General features: G+C 35.5%; 5 protein-coding genes across 5 annotated transcripts; 2 read left to right on the forward strand and 3 right to left on the reverse strand.

The window, feature by feature from the left end:
* Window positions 1-316: 316 nt before the first annotated feature.
* LOC9306443 (DNA (cytosine-5)-methyltransferase 3) lies at window positions 317-7,006 on the reverse strand. Its single transcript, XM_021016771.1, has 12 exons — window positions 5,587-7,006; window positions 5,419-5,490; window positions 2,940-4,386; window positions 2,654-2,818; window positions 2,350-2,548; window positions 2,154-2,266; window positions 1,919-2,104; window positions 1,646-1,843; window positions 1,235-1,513; window positions 998-1,126; window positions 695-913; window positions 317-550 (listed from the first exon to the last, which is right to left on the reverse strand). Exons 1-12 carry the CDS (start codon window positions 6,798-6,800, stop codon window positions 371-373), a joined length of 4,401 nt encoding a protein of 1,466 aa, XP_020872430.1. The 5' UTR covers window positions 6,801-7,006; the 3' UTR covers window positions 317-370.
* An 8,545-nt stretch (window positions 7,007-15,551) lies between these two features.
* On the reverse strand, window positions 15,552-17,518 carry LOC110226054. Its single transcript, XM_021016588.1, has 2 exons — window positions 16,181-17,518; window positions 15,552-15,839 (listed from the first exon to the last, which is right to left on the reverse strand). The coding sequence occupies exons 1-2, from the start codon at window positions 17,508-17,510 to the stop codon at window positions 15,811-15,813; spliced, it is 1,359 nt and encodes a 452-aa protein (XP_020872247.1). The 5' UTR covers window positions 17,511-17,518; the 3' UTR covers window positions 15,552-15,810.
* A 1,207-nt stretch (window positions 17,519-18,725) lies between these two features.
* LOC9306444 (PLASMODESMATA CALLOSE-BINDING PROTEIN 1) lies at window positions 18,726-20,592 on the forward strand. The gene is made up of 3 exons (XM_021019108.1): window positions 18,726-19,126; window positions 19,358-19,391; window positions 20,188-20,592. The coding sequence occupies exons 1-3, from the start codon at window positions 18,829-18,831 to the stop codon at window positions 20,432-20,434; spliced, it is 579 nt and encodes a 192-aa protein (XP_020874767.1). The 5' UTR covers window positions 18,726-18,828; the 3' UTR covers window positions 20,435-20,592.
* A 1,944-nt stretch (window positions 20,593-22,536) lies between these two features.
* LOC9304421 (protein PAM71-homolog, chloroplastic) lies at window positions 22,537-25,377 on the forward strand. Its single transcript, XM_002868303.2, has 9 exons — window positions 22,537-22,912; window positions 23,042-23,198; window positions 23,783-23,966; window positions 24,144-24,191; window positions 24,318-24,414; window positions 24,530-24,759; window positions 24,847-24,897; window positions 24,981-25,085; window positions 25,170-25,377. The coding sequence occupies exons 1-9, from the start codon at window positions 22,771-22,773 to the stop codon at window positions 25,233-25,235; spliced, it is 1,080 nt and encodes a 359-aa protein (XP_002868349.1). The 5' UTR covers window positions 22,537-22,770; the 3' UTR covers window positions 25,236-25,377.
* Window positions 25,333-26,501, reverse strand: LOC9304422 (dirigent protein 18). Its single transcript, XM_002870327.2, has one exon. The coding sequence runs from the start codon at window positions 26,287-26,289 to the stop codon at window positions 25,435-25,437; it is 855 nt and encodes a 284-aa protein (XP_002870373.2). The 5' UTR covers window positions 26,290-26,501; the 3' UTR covers window positions 25,333-25,434.
* Window positions 26,502-27,305: the final 804 nt, after the last annotated feature.

Consider the following 27,305-nt stretch of genomic DNA (forward strand, 5'->3'; position numbering starts at 1 on the left):
AATAGGACAACAACTAACTTCTTTAAATTCTCGAATACATCTCAACATTTTCCATTTAGACTAAATCTCCTATACGTTGGATAAAACTTTTTCCACTCAATATGATTGAAAAAGGTTCCTTTTCTTTATAACTTTTGATCTGTCTTTACCCAATTCTCAAGGCGATAAATCATAGTCCATAGACATCGTTGCTTTGCTTGATTAACAAACATAATCAAAACCCAAAGAATATAATAAGATTTACCATTCAAAATGGAATAAACAAACCTCGCCCCCCTTAGTCTTTATTAACTACTATAATCCTAAACCAAAGACTTTGAGTTTCCAGAAGAGGATTTTGCTACCAATAAAAATGAAATGACAATATAATCTAACATTCATTTGGATGTTCTTTTAATATTGGTACTGTTGACGAGAACTCCTGAGGTGTAGCTAGGGCTTCTTTGAGCTTCCGACCAAGAGCAAACGCCAATGGTGGAGGGACTGCATTCCCAATCTGCCTATGTTTATCTTTTATCTTTCCTGAAAACTCATAGCTGTCCGGAAACCCCTGCAGTTTTTTTATAAAACCACATTTTCACTTAAAAGAGTTGTATTCATAAGCTAACATTACTTAATTTCCTAAACCAAAAATCTTTACACTTATATTGATGATAGGGGAGTAACATGGAAGGAACATAAGAGTTTTTATTACCTGAGATCGAGCGCATTCACGAACACTGATAATTCTGTCCTGGTCAGGATGGAAGCACATTCCCACCCACCCCATGGGTTGAGGAGTGGTGATGGAAGTGGGTAAATTGCCTTGCCAGTCCAGCCTACCATAGAGTCCTCTATAACCGTTGTGCTCCTTAGCTTTGTTTATCAAACCAGAAGGAATAAGTTTTACCACAACCCCATTTGATAACTTCACCTGTAATTATAAGAAATTGCGTTTAAAGTGATGTGTAGAGTTAATAAGAATTTCCATAGCCGAGTGTATAAGAGTAAGACTTACGTTTTCGTCCGGTAGGTCACGCCAATCAGCACCGGGGGTCTTTGGAATTTTTTTACATCGTATGAGGTTTAGTTCGTTCATCTTTTGACAGATATGATCAGTAAGAACAATCTTGTTACCTCTCATCTCCTTTTGGAACCACGAGACCGGAACAATATCATACTACAAGATACGGGAACCATGAGTTCATGTTATTGTATTTAATGTAATGTATAGATACTTTCTTCTAGTGCATACCTCTTTGTTTATCTTGGATTCTCCGCTTTCTACTGGTGGAAGATCGCCAATCGTGTCTCTCACCGTGATTGAACGGAAAGGTGCACCAAATTTAGTACTTTGAACAGCAGCATAATGCAAACGTCGAGATAATGAGATTTTAAAACCCGGATTATTAAAGACATGCATCGGCTCAGGCCATTCCGGAAGAACTTCGTTTGGTGCAGCTGCCCAAATGAAAGCTCTTTTACGAGGTTGAGATATTCCATATGCTCCTGCCTCCAAGAGTCCAAATCTTACCTACATGTTTCAACAGACTTGTTATATGAAAACCATTGCTCTATTGCATATGTCACCAACTTCAACTAAAGAGCAATCACGTATAAGAACGACCATGACATGAAAATAATAGCATTAGGAAATAAATATTACCTGGTAACCCATTTCAAGAAGAGAAGCCACAGTAAGTTGAAATGTTCGCCCTTTATTGAATGTCACAAATTTCTTCACGTTCTCGAGAAGAAAATACTTTGGCCGGAAATAATCAGCAAAAGACAAAAATGCTAATATCATTTCACATTGGACTTTACTCCAAGAGCGGTCACTAAACCTGTTCATACCAGAAAACCCCTGCCAAATTTTCCAAATCATTAAGAAGCTCTTCACTCATTCCACAAAATGTATAACAACAATTTAAAGATATACTTGGCATGGAGGCCCTCCGTTGATGAAATCCACTTGACCAGGCAAAGGCAGAATACTCTTCTGGCTCTCATCAAGTTTAGCTGCAAGTTCAGCTGCCTCCGTAGTAGATATACAATCATCCACATCTCCACATTTCTCCATTATAGCCCTGTCATTAATAATCTCAACCAACTGATCCCAGCACAAGATATAACCTAAACGAAAGAGTTAAGTGTATTTTTTTGTTGGCTTTTTACCTAAGAATCACATTGCAGTTATCAACAAAAACCGTTGTTTTGGGATGGTTTTGTTTAAAAGCTTGCGCAGCTGGCTCTTCATACTCGATCGCCCACTTTGTATCCGATACACCTTGTGTACATAAACAATGCACATGATTACATGTTGTTCAACGTTTTGAAAGATAAAGTGTATGACCAGAGATAAATACATACCCGCCTTTTCTAGTCCATAAGACAGGCCACCACATCCAGCAAAAATATCTAGTGTAGCTAGACGCATCTCTTTAGGTACCTCATCAGGCTTCACACTCATCACAGAGTCAGTTTCACTCAATACTCCCTTCCCCTTTTTTTCTCTTAAAAGTTTTTCATCTTTAATAGTAGAGAACTTCAGCTTCATATTGGAAGGCAACTGTTACATGATAGTTCAGAGAAACAGCGGTTCAACGTTTTTACGGAACCAACAATAATCATAATCTTTAAAAACTATTTACAAAATCAATTAAAATATAGATACCTTCTCGAGATGATCATTGGAGGAGTCATAGAAACGTTCACAGAAGAAGATATGGTCTAATACTGGATATTCACGGCATAAGGGCATATCATGTTTCTTCATTACTTCACATTTTCCTTTTATAGCCTCTGGAGGGAGGATATATGTGTCCTGGCTATAATAAACCTAAAGAAATTGCCAAAAAATAGAAAAAAAAACTATAAGATAAACTTTTGAACATTACCAAGTATGTTACGTAAAAAACAGTTTTTCTTTCTTTTTTTTTCACGTAGAAAATAGTTGTTACCTCTTGAATTTCTGAAGCATAGGCCAATTCTGCAGAAATGTCCTCAGGCCTATAAAAACGTCTCAGGCCAACCTCAAAGGGAGCACTACTACCTTTTTTGGGTTCTTTTAGGACAATATCCAGTAATTGGGAAACCACAAAAGGTTTAAGCCCAACATTTCTACCATACTTGAACATTGACCTTCTTTTACCCTTACCTTTGGTTATGTAGTTGGGGATTACATAAACATAATCCCCAACAGAATACTCGATTCCGTCCGAGAGAAATCCTGTCTTTGAATCATTGAGTTTAGTTTTTGACCTTTCCTCTTCATTCTCTCTTATCTTACATGAACTGCAGAATCCAGAACCTAGACCCATATCACTTCTTGGAAGACTAAAGAATCCACCTCTCTTAGGTGAATAAAAGCTTTTGCAGTAATATTCTGTTGGCAGATCTTTAGCTTTTCTTTCTTCTTCTCTTGCCCGGTCAAGCTTATCTGCAGCCATATTCTCTTTCCTATATTGATGCCCCCACGACCTTGATCGAATCTCAAAATTTACTGTTGCTTTTATGTCCTTGAGCTGAACAGTAAGGCATACATTAGTCAAGAACAGTTCCCTCTCGTTAGCAGCGGTCCCTAGAACAGTCTCAGATCCTCTTTGTAAAAGTTTCCCGTGTAGCATTTTATAGTGATCTGAATTCTGGAACATGTACTCCACAAAATAGATCTCATCTTGATCACCAACTTCCAAGATGACTGCCCCACCAACAACCACCTTTCCACCTCCAACAAGGGCTTGTCCATAGAGAGGCTCACCAGCACGAGTTGTTCCCAGAGTCTCACCTTCCCATATAATTCCTATTTTCTTAAAAGTAGCAGCGTTTTGAACCTTAGCAGCTTTTGCTATAGTGTCCTCTTCTTCATTCTCGTCCTCCTCTTCAACCTCTTCTTCAGCAACAATCTCCTCCGACGAATCCTCTGCAGAATAAATGGAGTTAAACTCACCCCAAATTCTATTGATAAGCCGAGTTGTTGTCGCTTGCATGGCTTTCATCTTGGATACCACACGTGGCATGTCTACCCTTAGATTCAGATTCTTTCCCTTCTTCAAAATTTTCTTCTTCTTCTTGATGATACATTTTGTGTGGTGCATATCCTGCATTTTACTTGCAAGACAAGTAACAAATGGACACCTTCTGATCCCAGGATATTCTCTCAAAAGCTGCAAGATAATTTGGCCATGGACGACCACATATCTCTCTACATCCAAGAGTTTAGAAGAAATGTAAGCTTTATCATTCTCTTCTAACCCACTTAGTCTTTTTATGACATATAAGTATGAAAGCTTAGGAATCCTCATTTCATTCTCGAGCAAGGCCAAAATGCTTCTCCCTACCCTTGCTGTTTTCAAAACAGGTTCGAACCAAGGAGCATATTGCTTTGACGGTCTCCCAAGCCGATACCTGCATATATATATATATATATATGATCAGGCCCAGCTCTAGGGGAGTACCAGGGGTGCCAAGGCACATGGTCCTATTTTTTTAAAAAATTTTAGTGTTCAAATTTGCAGAACTTTTTTTTGTTTAGAAAAACACTAGGAAAAACAGCGAGCAAAATAATAGGTTGAAAAGAAGAATACAGTAAACACATGACACGTGAAGTTAATTTTTTTAGATTTAAAGGTTTAAAGAGGACTATTTTCGTTTGTAGCACATGCCCAATAAAATATTGAATCGGGCTTGTATATGATACATTAGCAATAGAGCCGTGCCTAAGATTACGAAGGCTAGAGACGGTATTGAAAAATACTTCAATTCATATATATATATATATATATATATATATAAAGTAAGAACAGTGGCTAGTCGCAAGATAAATAAAGAACTACTAGAGTAAAAACCAAAAAATTAGTTTTAATACATAATTTATCCTGCACTATTTTCTGCAAAATCACTACCCACATTTTTTTCATCCGATGCAACCGAAACTTGAACTTTTAACAATATGTGATAGGAAATCTAAGGTGCTAACCTAATTTAATCCATATCTCTGATCAAAATACTCACTTAATCAAACTCAAATTCCAAATCAAGCCTCACAAAATAATAAATAACAAAATATTTTGATCATGGATTGCAAACAATGAAGACAAAAAAACGTAATTAGTTTCCACAAATTTAATAAAATATTTGAGAAAAAAATGAATTGATTATTTACCCTACTTTTAATCTAGGTTTTGAAGTCTAATTCGTAATGTGTTTCTAGTAAAACAATTTAGAGGACTATGTGGTTCTATTAAACAAGTTAAACAAAAAATCTTAAGAGTACTACGTTTCTATTTCGGGGCTTAATACACAAACAATAAGAGCTTTTAGTTTTATATAAAAAAAAGTGGTCGTAGGCAAAAGTTTCTATTTTTCTAACATAGGCACGAGCTTGATCAGCAAGCAACAAATAAGGCAGAAACATGCAATGAAATATAGTAAGCTTACCAGGCCAAATCTGTTCGTAATATAACAAATACCATTTCTTCCCCAATCTCAACTGTCCATTCCTTTATTTGACTCAGGTATATTCTCATCCCATCATTTGACTGCGTAGAGCTCTCTGAACCATCGAGACAAAACCCGGTTCCATCATCTTCATCCACCACACCAGACCCAAAGACGGTGACATCAATATCATCACATGGCTTCATCGGGAGAAGCTCGAGAGATATGAAATGTGAATCAGAGTTGTATAGTGCCCAGTTGTGAAGTGTTCTCCAAGGTAGATACCTAGTATCAACCTCATAGCCAGGATCAAAAAGTACAAGCTCATCTGTTTCTTTTTCGGTGTTCTTATAGTAAGATGGGTGAGGATAGTCATTGGCAATCTCATCTTCGTTGATCTTAGTATAAAAATTATTTGAAGCAGAAGTTGTTAAGCTTCTCTTATTTCTGGCCCGATCCATAGATTTACGATACTCTTCGTCTCGTATAAACTTAGTATATCTCACGTCCTCGTCCTCAGCATCATCCATTAGTTGATCAGATGTCACGGCCTTGCTCTCATCAATCCTCATAGCTACATTAGACGAAGCCTTGTGAAAGTTACTACTCTTATCTCTTAAAGAAACAAGAACAGGATTCTCAACAAAGCTTGTTTCATGACTCTTGGCTGTCTCATCCAAACCAGCGAGTTGGTTATATATGAATTCTCCTTGGAATATAACAAACTCTTGGATGGCTGCAACGCTAGAAAAGATCTTGCTTCCGCTCATCATCGACCTAACAACTGCCGCAAGAAGCTCATCAAGACTTGTATCAGGATTCTTGGACAAGTTCTTAAATACCGCCACACAAGCATAAGCTTTCTTAAAGAAATAATCATACATCTTTTTGTAGCTATTAGCCGGTTTACGACAATCGTAATCGGCTAACGCTGTTGAGATCCATATAACCGGGGAACCATCTTCATACCCAGATATAGTCCAGTTCTCTACTCGACCAAATGATTGAAACCTCACACCCTTTTCATTCATTATCTCATCACCTAACGGTAAGACAACACCTTCAATAAAAATGTCACCAAGTTCCAACATCTCCACAGGCTGTGGAACTCCATTTGAATCAAGTAAAACAAAATCAGTTAGCCTCCGGTTTGGACGAGGTTGATCATCATTGCTCTCCAAAGAAAAAGTTAACTTTATTGCCACGATCTCCTCCGTCACGATCTGCTCTTTCTTGGCTTCAACAGTAGCAGATTTCTTAGAGATACGTAGAGATTTCTCCTTGAAGCTTGTACATTCTGCTGCTCGCTTTGGCCTCTTTTCCCTAGAGACATCATCAGAGTCAACACTTCTCTTCTTTTGTTTCCCAGCTTTTCTCTCCATTTTCAAGAAAAACCTAATTTTACAACAAAATTATCCAAATCATTAGCATGCAATTTAAATAAATTTTTTGCATGAATACATGTAATCAAACCCCTCCAAATGAGTTATTTTCTACATCACATAGATCATCGTCATATGTATTATATCAGTAAACAATTAATATTAAAATCCTTCGAATCTAGTTTGATATCGACAAAGAATTTGGAAAAATGAAACTAGCAAAACTTACGTTTAGTGAGAGTAGTAAAACAAGAGAGAAGAGCAAAGGGCTATGAATAGAGCTAAGACAAGAGAGAGAACAAGGAGCTAAGGATTATGAATGGAGCTATGAAGATTCTTTAACAAAAATTTTATGGAGCTAAGACTCTTTTTTTTTTTATATAAGTAGAACAAAAGAACGTCTGAAATTTTTTAACATTTAAAGGCTGGCAAAAATCTTATGGTACATTGTACATTACAAAAATTCATTTAATGTGATGAGCTCTAGTTTAGCCTTTTCTTTTTATGTTAATTGAAATTTAGCTTTTGGGGCATATGCTAAATCCTATATTTCCATTATTTAATAAAACAATAATGATTTTAATAGAAGATTGAAAGAAAATTTGACCAATTTATATAAAAGGATTTCTTACTCTTTTTAACAATGAGACTATCTCCTCGATAAACATAAAGTTGACCCATTTTAAAAAAAAAAAAAAAGACAAACTATTATATTCTCCTATATTTTCTAAAACAAATATTTTTGGGCTCACATAAATGGTGTGATACATTGTACATAAAGATTTTAATTAATTTTGATGAGTTGTAATTTAGCTTTTATGCAATAACCCATATAAATCTCATATTTTCAATAATTAATGGAAAATTATATTATGTAGATTGCTCAAAAACTAGTTCTCTATATTCATCATTATTTGCTTACTATTATGTTTAAAAATTGTGACGAATGTAGCCTTGTTTATAAAATTAATCGCAGGCGAAAGAGAGTTAGGGCTTATGTCATAAGTGGTTGTCACTTGTCAAAATGCATTCTCCTTAGCTAAGAACAACAGCATTGGTTAGAAACTCTTTTGAACTTCTTAAAGTTAAAATATTAACATTTTAATATTAAATCAAAATCGACCACTATAAAGGAGACAAATAGTGCATGAGCATCTCAAATGGGCTAGCAGTCTTTTTTTTTTTTTTTTGAAATTGAATGTAAAAATATATTCAATCAGAAAGCCTTGTGTACAATGAATGCATCAGTTTCTTGAAATTTTTGATAAACTACATAAAAATTCAGAGTGGTATATGGAGCCTTAGTCACGAGCTTGCATTTTGAGTTGGACGTGTGGAGAACCACAGCTTGAGGCTGTCATCGTAGCGATGGTCTCCCGCGTCCTTGATTGAGCTTAAGCGGTTCCAGACGTTCTTATCGATGAGTTTGATGAGGCGGGCGCGCGGAGACGGCAGTTCTCCGTGTCTTCTTGTGTTTCTCTCACGCCATATGTGATATTTGGTGGCTTGGAATACATACCTGATCAGAAAGAGGCGAATTCGCGGAGTGGTGCGGTTAGTGAGAACATCAACCAACCGACTCCAGTCCGTGGAATAGTCGACACTTAGTAGACTTTGTGCGAGGTTCTGCCAAATTACAGCAGTGTATGAGCAAGAGAAGAACAAGTGGTCTCTTGTTTCTTCGCAGCAGTCACAAAAAACACAATCACTTCGTTGTCCCGAGTTCCATCTTTTGATGCGATCTCCTGTTGTTAATCGATTATGAACTACAAGCCAGAGTAAGAACGAGTATTTAGGGGTTGAAAATGGGAACCAGACCCCTTTATACCATTTCACTTTCTGGTCATTACTGCGGATGTTGTTCCAAGTGTGTTTTGTTGTAAAGTGTTTGCTGAATTTATTTCCGGAGGCTTTCCATAGCGGAATGTCATGATCCTCAGCCACACCAGCTCGTTGGCGGTTCTGAATCTCTGCTTCAATCTCATTTAGCACAGTTAGTCGGTGTTTGCGAATCCGACGAGGCTGCAGCACTTCCCCAACTGTTGCATCAAGAGAGATACCCATATCAACAACTCCCCTAGTTCCTGTGATGTCAATTAGCCTGCCCAGATGTGACCATGTATCATACCAAAATGATGTCGACTTACCATTTCTGACTTCTACTTTGTGCATTTCTTTCGCAGTGTCTCTGTATTTAAGCAGTTTTTTCCACATCCAAGATCCCAAACTAGAGCTTTCTTTTACCGACCAGAATGATCCTTTTCGAATGAGATACTTCCAAATCCAAGTTACCCACATAGATGGCTAGCAGTCTTTTAAACGAGAAACGTATCTAGCTTTCTCTTTTTAATTATTTTCGAGATATCCTATGAGAAACGTGCATTAGAGCTGCATTAGAGCTGCTCTAATTTTGTTTGTATCAAAATAATAATATATTCATATATCCATTTATCTTGCAAGTTTTTCATGCATTGCTAATTTAGAACGTTAGTTGTTCACTATAAATAAGATGGCAATTTTATTTGTAGTAGCGTAATGAATTAACTTGTCTGTCTATTTATTTGACCATACTATTTTATCATGCTAATTTGATACAATACCAGATATTTGTCCCATCGACAACATTCAAATATAGAAAATAATCCATTTATATCGATTTTGCATCCATTTATTGTTCATTTATACATCATCAACTTAGTACTAATTAATAGTACATCATAGGTTAATATAAATAGAACACGCTAATTTTTTACATAGAGTGGTTATCAATATGATTCGAGTGGAGAGTTTTCTAACTCGATATGCCCTACAAGCTACCGTTTACATGCTCTGGAGGGAACGGAATGGTCGTCGGCATGGCGAGGATCCACACCCGGAAGCATTCATCACAGGGTGGATAGATAAACAAGTCAGAAACCGGATCACAACTCTTCGGCATGGGGGATAGAAGATATGACGAGGCGTACCAAATGTACTCACTCGGAGCTAATGTTTTCAAAGTTTCATAGGTATTTTCTCAGCTGATTCTTTCAATTCTTTTTCAAACTCACGAAACACTTCGTTGTAAAAACGTTTATTTTTTTTTTGAATATAATTTAACATTACATTCAAAAAAAAGAAAGTAAGTTAATTAATCTTTTTGTGTGCAAAGTTCTTGTAATGTAGATATGCATATGATTAAAGTGATGGTGTGGTGGCTCAGAAAGGTAATAATTGGTATAAATCTGGTCGAGAATATGGTGGAGACCGTGGTAGTAACACTTCTAGAAAAAGAGGATACGACGATGGTGGTCGAAATATACGCAATGTTAAAATGGTTTATCTATCTTTAAAATGTTTTTAACATATTTTATGGTACTTATATATGAAATTTGTACCAAAGTTTAATTTTGTATTAGCGTGTTACCAACAAATGTAAAAGTCCAAATATCTACATTGTGGTATATGGTTGGGTTTCCGACATTCTTCACATACAAAATTTATGTTATCTAAAAAAAAAAAAATTATGTTATCTCATAGACAAATATGAGTTTTATATTACAGGACAACTAAGGGCATCCGCATCGGTGAGAACCGGTCAGAGTTTCTAAAAACAAAAAAAAAAAATTATATTTTAATTTGTCATGACACCTAAGACCATCTCTATTGGGAGTGTTTAGGTGAGACACTCTCCAATAAACAGAATAAAAAATTAAAAAATGAGGAGAGGGGACAGAAACTGTTTCTCATTTGAGAAACTCTAAGACACCCATTTTTACAGTTGTCTTCTTCTGATTGGTTTAAATAAACAATTAAATAATAAAATAATTAAATAATAAAAAATTAATATTATTTTATTTGTTAGACACTCAATAGAATGTCTGACCGATGGAGATGCTCTAAGATTTGTGTCTCTCATGAGGTTCTACGATGTTTTGGTTTGAGAACCCCTTTCTATCCTCTTTCATAATTTTTTTATTATTTTTAATTTTTAATTATGAGATACTCTTTTAGAGACTGTGGATGAAAATAGTCTAATAGTCTTACATATCATGTAGAATATTTGCGTTTTATACCCTAAGATCAGAAAATATTTAAATCAAAAGATAAATGGCAAACCTATATATAAGTGATCTTTTGAAAACATGACAATTTTTTGGTCAAAAGATAAGTGGCAAATCATCAAATGCTCTTAATCTTGGTCTTTTAATAGTTACATGTTTGAATGGTAATTTGCTCAAAGAACTAATTAATTAACTTTCAATCTTAGTTTTTTATTTTTATTTTATTTTTCCATCTTCTATATACTGTATATTGATCTTTTCTTTTTTTTTCGTCTTACAATATATTAATCTAGAGAGCCGTTAATCAACTAAAATCTTACAAACTTTGAGAATATCACATTTAAATTTTATATTTTAAGTTATTTAAATTTTTTGTATTTGAATTTCCTTATTATTGGTTTAGTGATGCATGTAAACAATGCATTTATTGAATTATTAAATAGTGTTTTTATGAGAAAAATGCGTTATATTTTTGTCACTTCAAGATAGTACACAAGTTTTGTTTGCTTAACATTCAGTGCCGGCGTTTGGGGTGTGCAAGTGGAGCAATTGTACCGGGTCTAATTTTTTTGGGTAAATTTAAGGGCCCAAATTTTTTGTTTTGTATAGGAAAAAATGTAATTTTTAAAACTTTAAGATATCTTTATCATAAAAAAAAGCCTAAATATTTTATTTATTATGAAAGTGGTTAATTTTTAAGTTTTTTAACATGAAAAAGGCCCAATTTTTTTTTTTTTTTTTAATGAAAAAGGGTCAATTTTTAAGATTTGTATCGGGACTCAAAATTAATTGAGCCGGCCCTGTTAACATTAATAGAAGTCAAACTAAAATGTCTATATATCTCCTTGTGTCAAAATAAGATAAATCGTTGGAGGATATTCTCTAATATGTAGGCGGCCGAGAAATGAAAGTGTATTATTAACATAGACTGCTGTGTTGGTACTTCTAATAGGTTAGAATGCCATCGATGCGTCGGAAAGGAGTCTCGTATGTATGTTCATGGAGAACATACATGTTATTGTGTATGCCTCAAGGCAGTTGTGAAAGCATGAGAATGAGATTAGTTACTCTACCCATGACCTAGTTAGTGTTAGAGTAAAATTCTTTTAAAGGTAATGGAGAAAGTGTTTAAGTGTTTGAGAGAGAGTTTTAGGAAATAGAACTTTTATTACTTTGATTTTAACTTGAAGACAACTTAACAATCTTACAACAAATGAGAGAGGGAAGAGGTATTTATAGCTTCCAAACTACAAAATATCTAAAATATTTTAATCCTAAATCTAGATTATTCCATCATAATATAGATTATAATAATACAATTATCTAGATTATTCTATAAAAATATCTAGATTTTTATGTTTAAGGAGGTGGAGATGGTTCTAGAGAATTTCTAGAACTTTTTAAGGAGGTGGGATGATGATATTTCTAGAGAAAACTCTAGAACTTGGATTTGGCCCATCAAATGATTATTGGGTAATTGACCCAATAATTAAACTTGATTCAAAATCAAGTTTAACTTTCAACAGTTAGCAGCTTTGGTCTTAAATTTTTAGCGAGCATATATGTATGGGGAGGAGGTATATATTCAAAGACCATAACAGTTTGAAGTAAATCTTCCCTTAAGGAGCCTTATTACTTGTGACAACATAGATGGGTGGAGTTGCTAGCGGGTTACAATATGGAAACCGCAAATACAATCCATGAAAAGTTAACCAAGTGATAAATGTATTGAGTTAGACGAGGCCGATCGTGGCAGACGTTAAGACGCGGGAGAGCTCACGGACGAAGCATAATCCGCATTCACGGATGCACTGAGACAAGACAATTTATGGAGCGTTTAGGAAGTCCAAAAGAGATACCTGGCTTTGAAGAAGTTCATGGAAACTTTCAGATCTAACAACCTTTTCATTGTTTTAGAATTTATGCTTCATTAACTTGTAAATTAACAATGAATGTTGTTTAAATACAAACACCTAAACCAGCAAAACAATTGTAAACCAGAGGCTAAAGTAAACCAGGACATTAAACCATGATATAATCTAATACTCCCCCTCAAGATGGAGAGTACAGGTGATGTAATCCCATCTTGGACAATAGGTATCTGAATTGTGCTGCAGTGAGAGGCTTTGTGAACACATCGGCCAACTGATGCTCAGTATTAATGTGAAGAGTCTTCAGAAAACCAGAAGCAACTTGTTCTCGAACCACATGAACATCACAAGTGATGTGTTTGGTACGCTCATGGTAGACTGAATTCTTGGAAATGTGTAGAGCAGCCTCATTGTCACAATAGAGAACAATAGTATCAAGCAATGGAACCTGCAAATCTTCTAGTAGAGAATTAATCCAAATCAACTCACAGGTGGCATTAGCCATGCTTCTATACTCTGCCTCTGCAGAACTGCGGCTAACAATGTCTTGTTTCTTGGATTTCCAAGATATTAATGAATCACCAAGGAAAACACAGTAACCAGAAATAGACCTGCTACTCTCCGGGCAATTACTCCAGTCAGCATCAGCAAAACCCCTAAGAGTGAGAGTAGAAGTAGAAGGATAGAACACACCTTGACCTGGATCATTCTTTAAATAACGCAGAATCCGATGTGCAGCCATAAGATGTGGTTCCCGTGGTGAATTCATGTACTGACTGAGCTTGTTTACAGCAAAACAGATGTCTGGTCGAGTGACAGTCAAGTAAACCAGCTTACCAATGATTTTCCGATAAAGAGAAGCATCAGAAATCAGTTCACCAGAGTCTTGACTCAACTTGATGTTCAACTCCATAGGTGTTGGCATTGGTTTACATCCTAGGAAGCCAAACTCTTCAAGAAGCTCTAAGGTATATTTTCTCTGTGAAACTGAAATCCCTTCTTTGGATCTAGCAACTTCCAAGCCAAGAAAATATCTCAATTTTCCCAAATCTTTGATCTTGAACTCTTTAGCCAACAATGTCTTGATATTCTGTATCGCAGCAGGAGTGTTGCTAACAAGCATAATATCATCGACATATACCAACAAAGCCAGAAAACCTTCAGTATTTGATCTCACAAACAAAGTTGGATCAAAAAATGACTGTAGAAATCCATTCTGCAAAAGAACACCAGAGAACTTGTGAAACCATTGGCGGGAAGCCTGTTTAAGGCCATAAAGTGACTTTTTTAATCTACAAACTGGTTTCTCTGGCAAAAGCTCCCCCTGTCTTGGTGTATACCCCTGTGGCAAATGCATAAAAATCTCCTCTTCTAAATCACCATGGAGAAATGCATTTGTCACATCCATTTGATCAATTATCCAGTTATGAATAGCAGACAAAGCAAGAATTAATCTGACAGAAGTAAGCTTAGCTACAGGGCTAAAGGTATCAAGATAATCAACACCTTCCTGCTGTGTGTAGCCCTTTGCTACCAAACGGGCTTTGTATCTCTCAATAGACCCATCTGACTTATATTTGATTTTATACACCCATTTACAACCAATAGCGTGTTTCCCATCAGGTAAAGAACAAATTTCCCAAGTAGATGTACTTACAAGAGCATCCAATTCCAAGTTCATCGCATCAAGCCACTGTTTCAGCAACACTACCTCTTTAAAAGAGTTTGGTTCTTTCTCAGAAATAATGGCAAAACAGAACAGACGATACTCATGAGAGAGTTTATCGTAAGACAAATAAGAAGAGAGAGGATGAGCAGTACCATGAAGAGAAGGAGAAGGCTCTTTGGAAACAAGAGATCAATGGTACTGTGAAAGATAACTAGGGGCACGAGTCTCTCTGCGTGGCCTGAGTGTGTTATTTATGCCATCCTGAGATTGAGCATTATTATCTATAGTGTTTGATGGATTGAGGGAACGTGAGTGTGTGATGTCTGGAACAGTAGGTGACTCAATGATAGGAACATTCTCAACCATGATGGTATTAATATCATCATAAACTTGAAAATTTTGTAAATTCTGGTTTTGATTTTCAGAAACAGGAAGAATTGACTCATCAAAGAAAGAAATACTATGTGGAACATAATTATTAATAAAAGGGAAAATGTTTTCATGAAATTGCACATTACGAGAAATAGAAAGAGTATTTGATTCAAGATCTAAAACTTTATATCCTTTAAAACCAGGTTCATAACCAAGAAATGCACATGCTCTTGCTCTCTCAGTGAATTTATGTCTAACATGCTGATGAGTGGATGCATAACAAAGGCAACCAAAGACTCTAAGAATACTGTAATCAGGTAGTTTTTTTATGCAATATCTCAAAAGAACTCTTGTTATCTAAAACAGAAGTAGGAATTCTATTGATCAAGAAAGCAGAAGTGGCAACACATTCTGGCCAATATGCAAGGGGAATATTAGATTGAAAATATAAAGATCTTGCAACATTTAAAAGATGTTGATGTTTGCGTTAAACTACAGAGTTTTGCTGTGGAGTATATGCACAAGAATGATAGTGAATGATGCCATGTTTTGCTAATAAATCTTTGAATTGAAGTTCTGGTGCATTATCAGATCGTATGCTTTTAACTTTTAAACCAAACTGAGTATGAACAAGATTTAAGAATTCAGGAAAACATTTTGAAACATCACTCTTTAAATGAAGAAAATATATCCATGTAAAACGAGTGCAATCATCAACAATAGTAAGAAAATAACGATATCCTTTAACAGAAGTAATGTGAAAAGGACCCCATACATCAATATGAATCAAAGAGAAAGGTTCCTCAGAAAGTTTATTATTTGAAATAAAAGGCAATCGTTTTTGTTTTGACAAATGACAAACTTTACAATGAAATTCAGAAAGTTTCTGAGGAATATGCAAATTTGAAGATAAAGTTTGAACTCTTGAATTTGATGGATGACCAAGACGCTGATGCCAAAGCTCAGGAGAAACAGCAAAGAATGCAAGATGATGATGATGTGTATCAGGTGGAGCCGGTGGATTTAAGAGATAAAGATCATTGGACTGATCTCCTCTACCAATCGTCCAAGCCTGAGTATGATCCTGAATGAAACAAGAATCATGATAAAAATGCACAGAAAAGTTTTTATTTGTTTTCGTTAAAGAACTAACACTAATCAAATTGAAATGAAAAGAAGGAACAAAGAAAACAGGATGAAGAATAAGCCTATCACTAAGTTTTACTGTTCCAGCAGTGTCAATGGAGATAATGGTTTTATTAGGAAGAGTTATTGTGGTATGCTCAACTCGATAGGTATTGGAAAACATACTAAGGTCACAACAAATATGACAACTAGCCCCAGTATCAAGAATCCAGACATTTTGTGGAATAATAAGGCCTGGTTCGAAAGCAGAAATATAGTGTGAAGGTACAGGTGGTGTACCTTGTGCTGAGATTGAACCAATATGTTGTGAGACAGGCTGAGGACATATAACTTGATACGGAGAACCCTGAAGTTGTCTGTTCAAGTGAGTAACCATTTGAGAAGCTTGTTCCCCACCGTGTGAGCTAGTACCAGGAGTGAAAACTCTACCAGTATTGACCATGTTGACAGAATGATTCACCATAGGAGTTTCAGCAGTCAATTGTCCTGAAGACTGTCCAGGATGAAAGAAAGGACCAGATTGAGCACCAATTGAAGCAGAAGGAGTACCAACAGAAGCAGAAGCAATATAAGAAGGACCAATGGGAACATAAGAAGTGCCATTGTAGTAAATCTGATTCTGTGGAGATTGAATCTGCGGATTGTGCATATAAGCCATCTGATATGGAGACTGAGAATACACCATGTGAACTCCATTTTGCTGTGGAAAAGATTTTGGTTTCTCTGCTGTGTAACCAGAAGTTGGAGGTATCTTATAACCAGGTGGATACCCGTGAAGCTTATAGCATCGTGCAATAGTGTGACCAAGCAAACCACAGTGAGTACAGAGAGGTCGAGGCTTCCCTTGTTGGTGAAAGCTCTTTTGCTTTGAATAAGTCACTGAAGCTTGGCACACTGGAGCTTCTGGTATAGGCAGATTAGTGAAACCTTTTTGTTGTTCATCTTGAGAAATGAAATTGTAGATTTTAGTGAACTCTGGAAGAGGATCCATCATGAGAATTTGGCGACGAGTCTGAGCAAAAAATTCATTAAGCCTCATCAAGAATCTAACAATATTACGCCGCTCATACAACTGAAGCCAACGATCATTAGATCCACAAGTGCAGTGACCACAAGTACAGGAAGGTAGCTCTTCAAAATTTTTCAGTTCTTCCCATAAAGTAGTGAGTCGAGTGTAATAGGCACTGAGATCTAAAGATCCTTGATGTAAGCGATCTAATTGATCTTGAACACTATAAATCTTTGACAAATTACTCTGCCTAAATCTACCTTCCAGATTCAACCATAACAAATGTGCATCATCAAAATAAACTGTTCCAGAACTCAAATCCTTCGAAACAGAATTCGTAATCCAAGTACATACCATATCGTTGCATCGAGTCCATGATCCGTAATCAGCATCGGTTTCAGACGGTTTGACGATAGAGCCATTGATGAATCCAAGCTTGTTTTTCGCATTGAGAGCCTTGATGATAGATCGGCGCCATGTATGATAGTTGGATTCACCGGTGAGCTTGTCAGTGACCAGATTAACACCGGAATTGTCAGCAGCATGAAGATAAAACGGATTCGAGTAAGGATCGGAGCTTATGGTAGCTGGATTCGCCATCAGAAGAAGAAAACAAAGTTGCGCGATTGGAATGAAACGCAATCGGAGAAAAACTTAAGCAAACACAGAAAAATTCCGATCAAAATGAAGAGAATGAATCGGAGAAGAAGAATATAAGAGATTCAAGAAGATCAAACGAAGAAAAAAGAGTGAAATTAAGCTTGCGGAAGATGAATGAAGCATGACGTTGAAGAAAAGCTCTGATACCATTTCAGATCTAACAACCTTTTCATTGTTTTAGAATTTATGCTTCATTAACTTGTAAATTAACAATGAATGTTGTTTAAATACAAACACCTAAACCAGAAAAACAATTGTAAACCAGAGGCTAAAGTAAACCAGGACATTAAACCATGATATAATCTAATAGAAACCAATGTAAATAGGTATCTTCACGTCACGGCTAGTGGAATACTTCGGTTCAAAAATTGAAGGGGCGTTTCTTAGGACAAAGAACTAAAAGGGGAGCTACTGCGGCTAGCACACCGGTCGTGATTTTCTCGATCTACCAGGTGACTAATAAGATATATTGGGACTTAAAGAGGTTCACTGATCTACCAGGTGACTAATAAGATATATTGGGACTTGAAGAGGTACTACAAGTGAAATTGTATGTAGCTGGAACTCGAGTACCTAGTGGTCTACTGCAAAGGTCACCACTATCAAAATAGAAATAGAACATGATAAGTGATAACAATGGAGTTTGTGACTGAGTTTCTAGTAAAAACGATGCAAGAAGACAATATATGTAATGGTAGACTGGTTAACTATGTAAGCTCTATTCTTGGCCATCAAGAAGTCGTATAGCTCTTAGCAACTAGCCGAAATCTACGTGGAGGAAATAGTGAAGTTGTCTAGAAACGGATTTTCGAGAACTTTATAACAGATCGAAAATAATCTCAGATCTTAAATGTTTTGCCAATATTTATGTATATCACACACCGTATAGAGGAAACAAATCCATATAGTTATAAAATTGCACTATTATTAATTATTATAGATGCAAAAATCCTTTTAGTTATGAAAATTTATTTCCACATAATTGCATGCTTTTAACTCTAGTCACTACTTATATATTGATTGTTTCATATATATTTTCGGATAACAACTTGTCCTTGTATCTTTTATTTAATCTTTATTTTAAAAACAACAAGGAAAGCTCAAATTCAACATAAGCAAAAAAGAACACAGAAACGCAAAAAGAATGTAAATTAAAAGAAAAGAGAAAACAAAGCAAAAGCAAAAGAGAGTGAGTGGTAAGGCTCCACATTCAAACTCTTCACTCTTACTCCTTTCTTTCTCTCTTACCACTTCCTCAATGGCTCTCTGTCTCCAATCTCTCTCCTTCCTCCTCCTTCTTCTCTTCCGTTCCTCCGCTGCGATGTGGTGCGTTGCTCGGTTCGATGTTACAAGCCAGGCGCTCCAGGCGGCTCTAGACTACGCATGCGCCGCTGGAGCCGACTGTGCTCCAATCCAACCCAATGGTCTCTGTTTCCTCCCTAACACCGTTCAGGCGCACGCATCTTATGCTTTCAATAGCTACTTTCAGCGTGCAGCTATGGCTCCTGGCTCATGTAACTTCGCTGGCACATCCACCATCGCAAAAACTGATCCTAGTATGTATTTTACAAAAATATGGCTTAACCGGATTGGTTAACTCGGTAAAACTGTCATAATAGTTTTGGTGTTTCTCGTAAGACAGTTTCTTTTTTTTTTGTTTTTTGGAATTTTGCATTATTCATGCCGGTTTTATACATTTTTTTGGTTTATTTTTAGTAACAATAAGCTTTGTGTATATGATTTTTTTTGGGTTCTACCTCGCTCTAATTTGGTTTATTTTTGTGTAGGTTATGGATCATGCGTGTATCCAAATTCTGTACGGTACGTAATTTTTATACGATGTGTTTATTATGCATAATATTTCTGTTCGTTTCTAATAAATGTTTTCAATATAATTTCACTGAATTTTTCGCTGATAAGGAACTCCATCTCACGGATTTTTCATTCATTTGACTGAGAATGTTGTGATCCTATTTCATGCGTCGTACTAATTTGCATGACTTTATATGCATATCCCATTTAATGTTTCTGGACCGTTGGATAATCTTTACGAGTAATCATTCAACGGTAGAGATCCATGTCATCTTTAGTTCTATTATTCTGTTTCGGTTCGTTGGTCTAGCCTTTTTTCTGGTCAGAATGGTACAAGTTTGTAATAACTAAAAGAAAAGAAAATGAAAAGCAAAAAGAAAAGGAAAAAAAGCTTGTTGCAGTGTTCTACTTTAGAGGTTTCGTGACGAACAAGCTTATACAAGTTGATGAGTTGCATTTACTTATTTTAAAGATTCTTGTTTCTTAGGAAAATAATTTGATTCTTTTTTTCCATTACCAATTTTGATTTCAATCCTTTTTAAAAACACTTTTAATTTCAAATGTTGTCTATTGTTGTTGTAATAAAAATATTGCCTATTGTAAGAAAATATTATTACCCACGTTTTCATAACTAAGCTACAAACACTAAATATCAATACACATATCATCATATTAAAATTTGGACGGTGTATAGTGCGTTAATATTTTTAATTAACTAAACAATAATATTTTTTTGTTTAAGAACTAAACAAGAATATTCTATTTCTAAACTATTTCGGTTAAAATTTTGGTTTGGTCATGGCAGTAACGCTGGAGGGTCAGCTTCAACTACCACGGCGGGAGGAACGCCGACAACAACCGCCGGAAACAGCCCAATGACGACATTGAGACCACCGTCGGGCACCACGACATCACCATTTGGAATAGGTGGCGGTGGACTTAATCCACAAGGAACCACTACAACTAACACCGATGAATCTGGAGCTTATATAATAAACAAGAGTATCGTCTCTATAGCTTTATTGGTGGCCTTACTTTTGTGGTTTATATAGGTATTAGACTCTCGTTATAGATATATTGTACGGATATAACATTTTTGTTAAATTGGTTATCAATTGGGAAGATTTTGTTAGTGTCGTTTCATCAGGGTCTATATCTCTGTGATCCTATATAGAAAAGAAATAGTAAAAAAGAAAAATTCAGATCGCAATTTTTAGTTCTTTTTTTGTTTGTTTCCCCCACATATTAGCACTTTCGGGTTTCATTTGCAAGAATTGTCATTTTGAAGAGTTCAAAAATGATGTTTTAGTGTTAATGTGTGATGACACTTTTTAAAAACTAAACTTGAGAAGGGAGATTTGCAAAAATAATTTAAAAAGAATTAGAATTATTTTGCCTAAAAAAAACAATTTATAAAAAATGTTAAAAACATTTGGTCAAAATTTGTTAACATAGCTATAATATAATTCTGGTGATATATATCTATATATATATATATATATATATATATGGGAAATTGTTAAAAATGTCCATTTTGGTATACCCCTTTTCAAAAATGCCCCTTTTAGATGTCCATTATAAAAAATGCCCCTTTTTAAATCTGAAATTTTTATAAAGTTTTATTAGGTTTATAAGGTACTTATGGATTGTAACTACTACTTGAAGACTCGATCCAAGTATTTATAAGGTTTTATAAGGTGTTTTTAAAGGTTTTACAAGTTATTTTAAAGGATTTTTAAGGTTTTTCAAAAGTTTTACAAGATATTTTAAAGGTTTTTAAAGGTATTTAAAATGTATTTATAAGGTATTTATAAAGTATTTATGAGATTTTAGATACATAGAAGTGTAGTTTGTGTATGTTTTAATAATGTTACATACATATTTGGGTAAATCTTATATCTTTAAGAGCATTTTTTATAAGGTTTTAAAGAGGAAAAACGGTCTATTTCCCCCCGATAACTATCGCATCATAACAGATGCAGCCCAAACTTTAACCCCGGTTCTAATGTCCCTGAAATGTACCTTTGAGGCCTAGTTCCCCCCGAAACGGAAGTTCACTTCTTATTTCTCTCCGAATCAAATGTTCGAGAGTTAGAACCACACGAATCTGGGTTTAATCGGTTTACTGTATTGAAAACCCAATGCTAAACCGATTAAATGTTTTATTAACCAGATTAAACCCTAATGTACCCAAATTCAACCCGATTTCACTAACTTAACCAAAACCCACCCCGATTTAACCCCAAAATCGAAAACGCAAACCCTAAAATCAGAAATCAAAAATATCCCCAAATATTTCCGACGAACCCTAGAGAGAAAATTTGAGTGATCGAGCTTTTGCTTCATTTCTGCTATTGTCAATCTCGTCTTATTGGCATCAATTCTCTACTAGCTCTCTGTTGGCTTCTATTGTTTTTTATTCTTTATTCCTTTTGTATTAACTCAGTTGCTGGCTTTGATTTGCATATATGATATCTTATATCCGTGAAACGATATTAGCTTTAAGAGACTCCACAATGTTGATTTCTCATTCTTTGCTTTTATGTGTATGGCAGAGGAAGGAAAAGCTAAATGAATGCTTTAGTTGAAGCTAAATGAATGCTTTAGTTGTTTGTGTTCTGTGCTCAAGGGAAGCTAAATGAATGCTTAAGTTGGTTCTTGTGTCATTTTCAGGCTGCATATATTGGTGACAACATGGCTAGCATATATCGTTCTGAGAGTTTAAAGGATGAAGTTTGTGTCTCAAGTTTTGTAATATGACAAATGTAGTTTGTGTCTCAAGTTTTGTAAAAGATTTTTACATATTTTTGCAAAAATTTTAATTTTTGGATCCTCAATTTTGGATCTACCATTGGAGTGCGAAAAAAATGAAAAAACAAGTAAGTGTCTAAATTTCAAATTTTGCATTATTTATAATTATAAATATGGTTTGGACTCCATGCGAGTCCAACCATTGGAGATCCTCTAAATTACTACATAATGTTTTATTGGTTAATAAAGACATTATTACATTCACAATAATAACACTTTTCCATAGACATATTAAGGACAAAACAATTTTGTAGAGTAAAAATTATCAAATCAGAAACTTTTTACATCGTTGTTTTCATTTTCGGTTTGTCTTTCTCAGTAGACTATAAAACGGTGCCGTTTCGTTATCCTCGAAAGCTCACACAATCCACGTGGCACATCTAGAGTCAAACCCCAATCACACAGACAAAAGAGAACCCGAATTTGCAAATCCTATCTCCATCACCAAACCATTCTTCTCTTCTTCGATTTCCAGTGAAAATCGGAAAAAAGTCTCAATCTTTCTTTCTGGGTTTCTTCTTTATCAAACAATGTTTCACTAAACTCTCTGCTTCCGTGAATTCAGAACAAAAAGATCATGAACCTCACAAGCTTGAGCAAGAATGCTAATTCCACAGCAACATCAGTAACTGTATCTTCAATACAGAAACTCCCGTTCCTGTCTTTGTCTGAATCTTTACCTTGTCCGAAGATTTCGAAAAAACCCAATTTTCTTCCTTGTAAGTTACTCTTCCTATGACTTGAAAGTCCACGACTTTGCTATGGATGATACTTGTATTCACCTAATTGTGTAGAAATCAGCTTAGTTGAGTTTGATTCAAACATTTGTGGTACTAACTAGTTTGTAGTAAGATGTAGACGGAGACCAAAGTTGGATTTACTCTGGGGAAAATTTAGAGTTCGTGCATCAGATGCTGGTGTTGGATCTGGGAGCTATAGTGGTGGAGAAGAGGATGGATCGCAAAGAAGTTCTCTTGATCAATCTCCTGCTACTTCATCAGAAAGGTTATATTTTTATCACTTATGAGTATATTCTTCTTGTTAGCAAGAGAACCAACATTTGTTACTGTTTAGAGTCTAAGATTATGATTTCGCGTAACCGGTTTGGATATAGACTATAGCCTGTAACCAATATATGCAGTGAAGATTCACTTTTGAAAAATTGTGTATAAGTTATCAACATTTGCTGGTGTTTTGTGTTTAGAACTTTAGTTTATCATCTCTTTGACTCTTATTTGCTGCATCAACAAGCAACAGTTAAGGGGTCATAAGAGAAATATTATATGTAACTCTTATTATTTTTTTTGGCAAGAAAGCATAGTACGTTGGGAATTTTGTGGTATTTGTGTTTATATAACTCTTTCGAGCTCTTTCGGTAAGAAAGCATACGTAATCAGGAATAACATAAGAAGTTGAAGTTCTTGAAATGCTGAAAGTGTTTCTTTTAGTAGAAGAATTTCCTCAAACTCTGAATTATGCAACACTAAATTTATGAGTGTAATAGGGTTCATTGAAGCTGGTGTTGTTTTACTACTCTTTTGAAATACATATATGATCCATGATCCGTCTATTTTCATTGAATCCTGCAGCTTAAAACCTCGAGGGCCATTTCCTTATTCTTTGTCAATAGCGCTTGTACTACTGAGTTGCGGTTTGGTATTTTCTCTTATCACTTTTGTGAAAGGAGGACCATCCTCAGTTCTAGCAGCAGTAGCAAAGTCAGGCTTCACAGCAGCCTTCTCACTGATATTTGTTTCTGAGATTGGAGATAAGGTATATATCTATTCATGTAGCCGATATTTTGAAGTATGTCGTCTTTAGATTACTTTTACATTACCCAAATTCTTGATTAAGTAAATGTGGTAGTTGTTATGCGGTGTATTTACTTTTATAGATGATCATATATATGGTACCCGTCCGTCTCATATATGTTGTTTTTCTGTTTGCCAGACATTTTTCATTGCTGCTTTGTTGGCCATGCAGTATGAGAAAACACTGGTACGTTTTCTTCTGATATGTCTCTCTCACTCTCTTATGTCCTTTTGTTCTAATATAAGTTATATAATGGTGTGAAACATTTTTTGCGGTGAATGCTGATGTTATTGACCTTGAACTCTTGACAAGGTCCTTTTAGGTTCAATGGGAGCTTTATCTTTAATGACTATCTTATCAGTTGTTATTGGGAAGATATTTCAATCCGTGCCTGCTCAGTTCCAGACGAGTAAGCTACCTGATGCTTATTCATCTTGTCTTAATCTTGAAGTTATTACATTACTCATACGAACAAACCATTTTATGGAAAATATATGATGAGATGCTTCTCTTCTCTTGAACAGCACTACCGATTGGAGAATATGCTGCAATTTCGCTTCTCATGTTCTTTGGATTGAAATCCATTAAGGATGCATGGGATCTTCCACCGGTGGAAGCCAAGAATGGTGAGGAAACTGGTATAGAACTTGGTGAATACTCTGAAGCTGAAGAACTCGTGAAAGAAAAGGCGTCCAAAAAGCTCACAAACCCTCTTGAAATCCTCTGGAAATCATTCAGCCTCGTGTTCTTTGCGGTAAGAAATAAGAAACCGTTTATATTTGTCAAGAAACTCAATTAAACCATCCACATTTTGATAATTGACTGTTCTTTGTCTAATCAGGAATGGGGAGACCGATCAATGCTTGCTACTGTTGCGCTTGGTGCTGCACAGGTATGATTCGCAACATCCCACAACACTACAAGTTTTAGCTCACTACACCCTAAACATTTCTCTGTTTCAAATCTGTGTTATAGTCTCCATTGGGAGTTGCGAGCGGAGCTATTGCTGGACACTTAGTTGCAACAGTGCTTGCAATCATGGGTGGCGCGTTCCTTGCCAACTATATATCTGAGAAACTGGTACGAGCAAATGCTTACACAAGTCCGTTCACAGAAACCGAATTGCTCACAAACTAATGTAATATTGTTGTCCTTTTGATGCAGGTGGGCTATGTGGGTGGAGCTCTCTTCTTAGTTTTTGCTGCAGCCACATTCTTTGGAGTGTTCTGAGCTGAGTGAACGGTGTTTGTTCCCGCGAGTCACTAGCCTTCCAATATTCTTATTCTTACTTCTTTTGTCGGAATCATGAGAGCAATAAACCAGACCCTTGTCAGAATAGTTGGAATAATTCACGAGAAGGAAACATTCTTAATTACAAATCGCATCACACATTTCACACACATTCATTCACAAGTTTTAAACATAATTCTCAATATTTCAGATGGACAATGATCCTCAACAACATTTCTGCTCCATCAACAAAGTGTTGGCCCGCAGGAATCAACGGCCTAACCTCTGCAAATCCGCAAGCATTCTTAAACCTTCCTGTTCCTCCAGTAACAGACAGATGCGACATGGCGCTTCCGATCCTATAAATTCCATAGAAATTTAGATTATCATTGTACTCTCCACCTTCAAGCATAGCTGTGAAAGCCATCATCTGAGTGCTTCCATCTGCTGAGCTGGCAACATAAACCCCTTGAGCCTTACCAAGTGGCTGTGACCCCAAGTCAGGACCAGATGTGATTATGTCATCAATCACCGTGATTGTTCCAAACCCAAGACTCAGACCATCAGGACCCAACTGTGTCTGAATCCCATTTAGATTCTGACCAGAAAACGCAGTACCGGACAAACCGGTACCTAAAGGAATACCGTTGATACCATTAACCGTTGGCAAAGCCCCATTTGCATTGGGTATGGCAACACCGTTTTGCGGTGGAACAAAACCGATCTGCTTAGCAAACGGTACTTGACCGTTGTAGATGTTTCCAAGCAAACCAGTAATTGGTCTCGCGGTGGGACTACTTCCGCCAAGTATGTCGTGCATGTACAATTCGAAAATCGGGTCTTCGGGCGCAGGATCGAGTGCAGTTGTTGCAGTAAATAGAGCAACTATGAGAAAGATTGATGTTGAAAGTGAGGATGGTGATTGTTTCATCATATTGGAGGATATTTGTTTTGGATGATTCTTGGTTTTGTTTAGCAGGCAAGATTTGAAGGATTTGAGATTGATCAATTGGTGTATAAATACGGAGGAAAAAGATTTGTGTAGTTGTTGCATTTTTTAGGATTGTGAAGTGGTTGAAATGGGGAGGTTATTATGGCATTGGTTTTTTTTTTTTTATGTTTTTTTCTCTTAATGATTACTTGTATATTAAATTTTTGGGACTTAATCCGATTTGGGTGGTTTAGGTTTTGATATGAATTGTTGAATACCTTTTTGGCCAAGAAAAGTCAAAATCTCTGGTTTCTAAAGAGACAAGTACATTACTGATCCAAAGACCAGCTACTGTATAGTAATACTACTGTAATAGTATCCGGTTCTTATACAAAAGACATAAACATTTAAAACCAACAAATATTAATGATCGAAAACACTATAAACTAGATTTTAACCCGCGGTGTACCACGGGATGATTTATTTTTAATGTTAGTATAAGAATATTTTGTAAATTGTATATCCCTATAAAATATTTATTTATATTATAGTTTACAATTGTTATTAAGTAACGGTATACCACGAGTTCACGAGACAATTGTTAATAAACTGAGGATTTAACCCGTATTAAAGCGGCATGTTAATGATATTTATAAATATTGATTCAAATTTGTCCGCCATATAAACCCGTTCCAAAATATAACTCGTTCCGTAATTTTTGAACCCGTCCCGTGATTTATTTTTATTTTAAAATTTAGTGATTATTTATTATATATAAAAGCTTACAAATCATATCATTCTCTAAGACATTTATATTTTAATAAACTGAAGATTTAATTTGTATTAAAGCGGTATGTTAATGATATTTTAAAATTTTATAAATATTGATTCAAACTCGTCCACCATATAACTTAGTTCCGAAATATAACCCGTCCTGTAACTTCTTAATCCGTCCCGTGATTTGTTTTCTAAAAGTAGTAATTTTTAAAATTTAACGATTATTTATTATATATAAAAGTATGCAAATTTTATAATTTTTTAAGATATTTATATTTTATAGTTTACAATTGTTATTAAGTAACATTATACTAGAGGACAATTTTTGGTTTTATATAATCTTTTCTAAATGAGACTGATTT

Source organism: Arabidopsis lyrata (assembly GCF_000004255.2).
Source record: "Arabidopsis lyrata subsp. lyrata unplaced genomic scaffold ARALYscaffold_7, whole genome shotgun sequence".
In the NCBI taxonomy this organism is placed as follows: Eukaryota; Viridiplantae; Streptophyta; class Magnoliopsida; order Brassicales; family Brassicaceae; genus Arabidopsis; species Arabidopsis lyrata.

Bases quoted from the DNA above. Each gene is read 5' to 3' on its own strand.
- LOC110226054 (XM_021016588.1), bottom strand. From the start codon at position 17,510: ATGGCGAATCCAGCTACCATAAGCTCCGATCCTTACTCGAATCCGTTT. The intron at 15,840-16,180 runs GTACACCACCTG...TGTTTCATTCAG, and splicing joins TGGTTCAATCTCAGCACAAG to GATCATACTCAGGCTTGGAC.
- LOC9304422 (XM_002870327.2), bottom strand. From the start codon at position 26,289: ATGCAACAACTACACAAATCTTTTTCCTCCGTATTTATACACCAATTG.
- LOC9304421 (XM_002868303.2), top strand. From the start codon at position 22,771: ATGAACCTCACAAGCTTGAGCAAGAATGCTAATTCCACAGCAACATCA. The intron at 23,967-24,143 runs GTATATATCTAT...TCTGTTTGCCAG, and splicing joins TTTCTGAGATTGGAGATAAG to ACATTTTTCATTGCTGCTTT. The intron at 24,898-24,980 runs GTATGATTCGCA...TCTGTGTTATAG, and splicing joins TTGCGCTTGGTGCTGCACAG to TCTCCATTGGGAGTTGCGAG.
- LOC9306443 (XM_021016771.1), bottom strand. From the start codon at position 6,800: ATGGAGAGAAAAGCTGGGAAACAAAAGAAGAGAAGTGTTGACTCTGAT. The intron at 2,105-2,153 runs TAAAAAGCCAAC...TTAGGTTATATC, and splicing joins ACTGCAATGTGATTCTTAGG to TTGTGCTGGGATCAGTTGGT. The intron at 551-694 runs GTAATAAAAACT...AAAAAACTGCAG, and splicing joins GTGAATGCGCTCGATCTCAG to GGGTTTCCGGACAGCTATGA.
- LOC9306444 (XM_021019108.1), top strand. From the start codon at position 18,829: ATGGCTCTCTGTCTCCAATCTCTCTCCTTCCTCCTCCTTCTTCTCTTC. The intron at 19,127-19,357 runs GTATGTATTTTA...ATTTTTGTGTAG, and splicing joins CATCGCAAAAACTGATCCTA to GTTATGGATCATGCGTGTAT. The intron at 19,392-20,187 runs GTACGTAATTTT...TGGTCATGGCAG, and splicing joins GTGTATCCAAATTCTGTACG to TAACGCTGGAGGGTCAGCTT.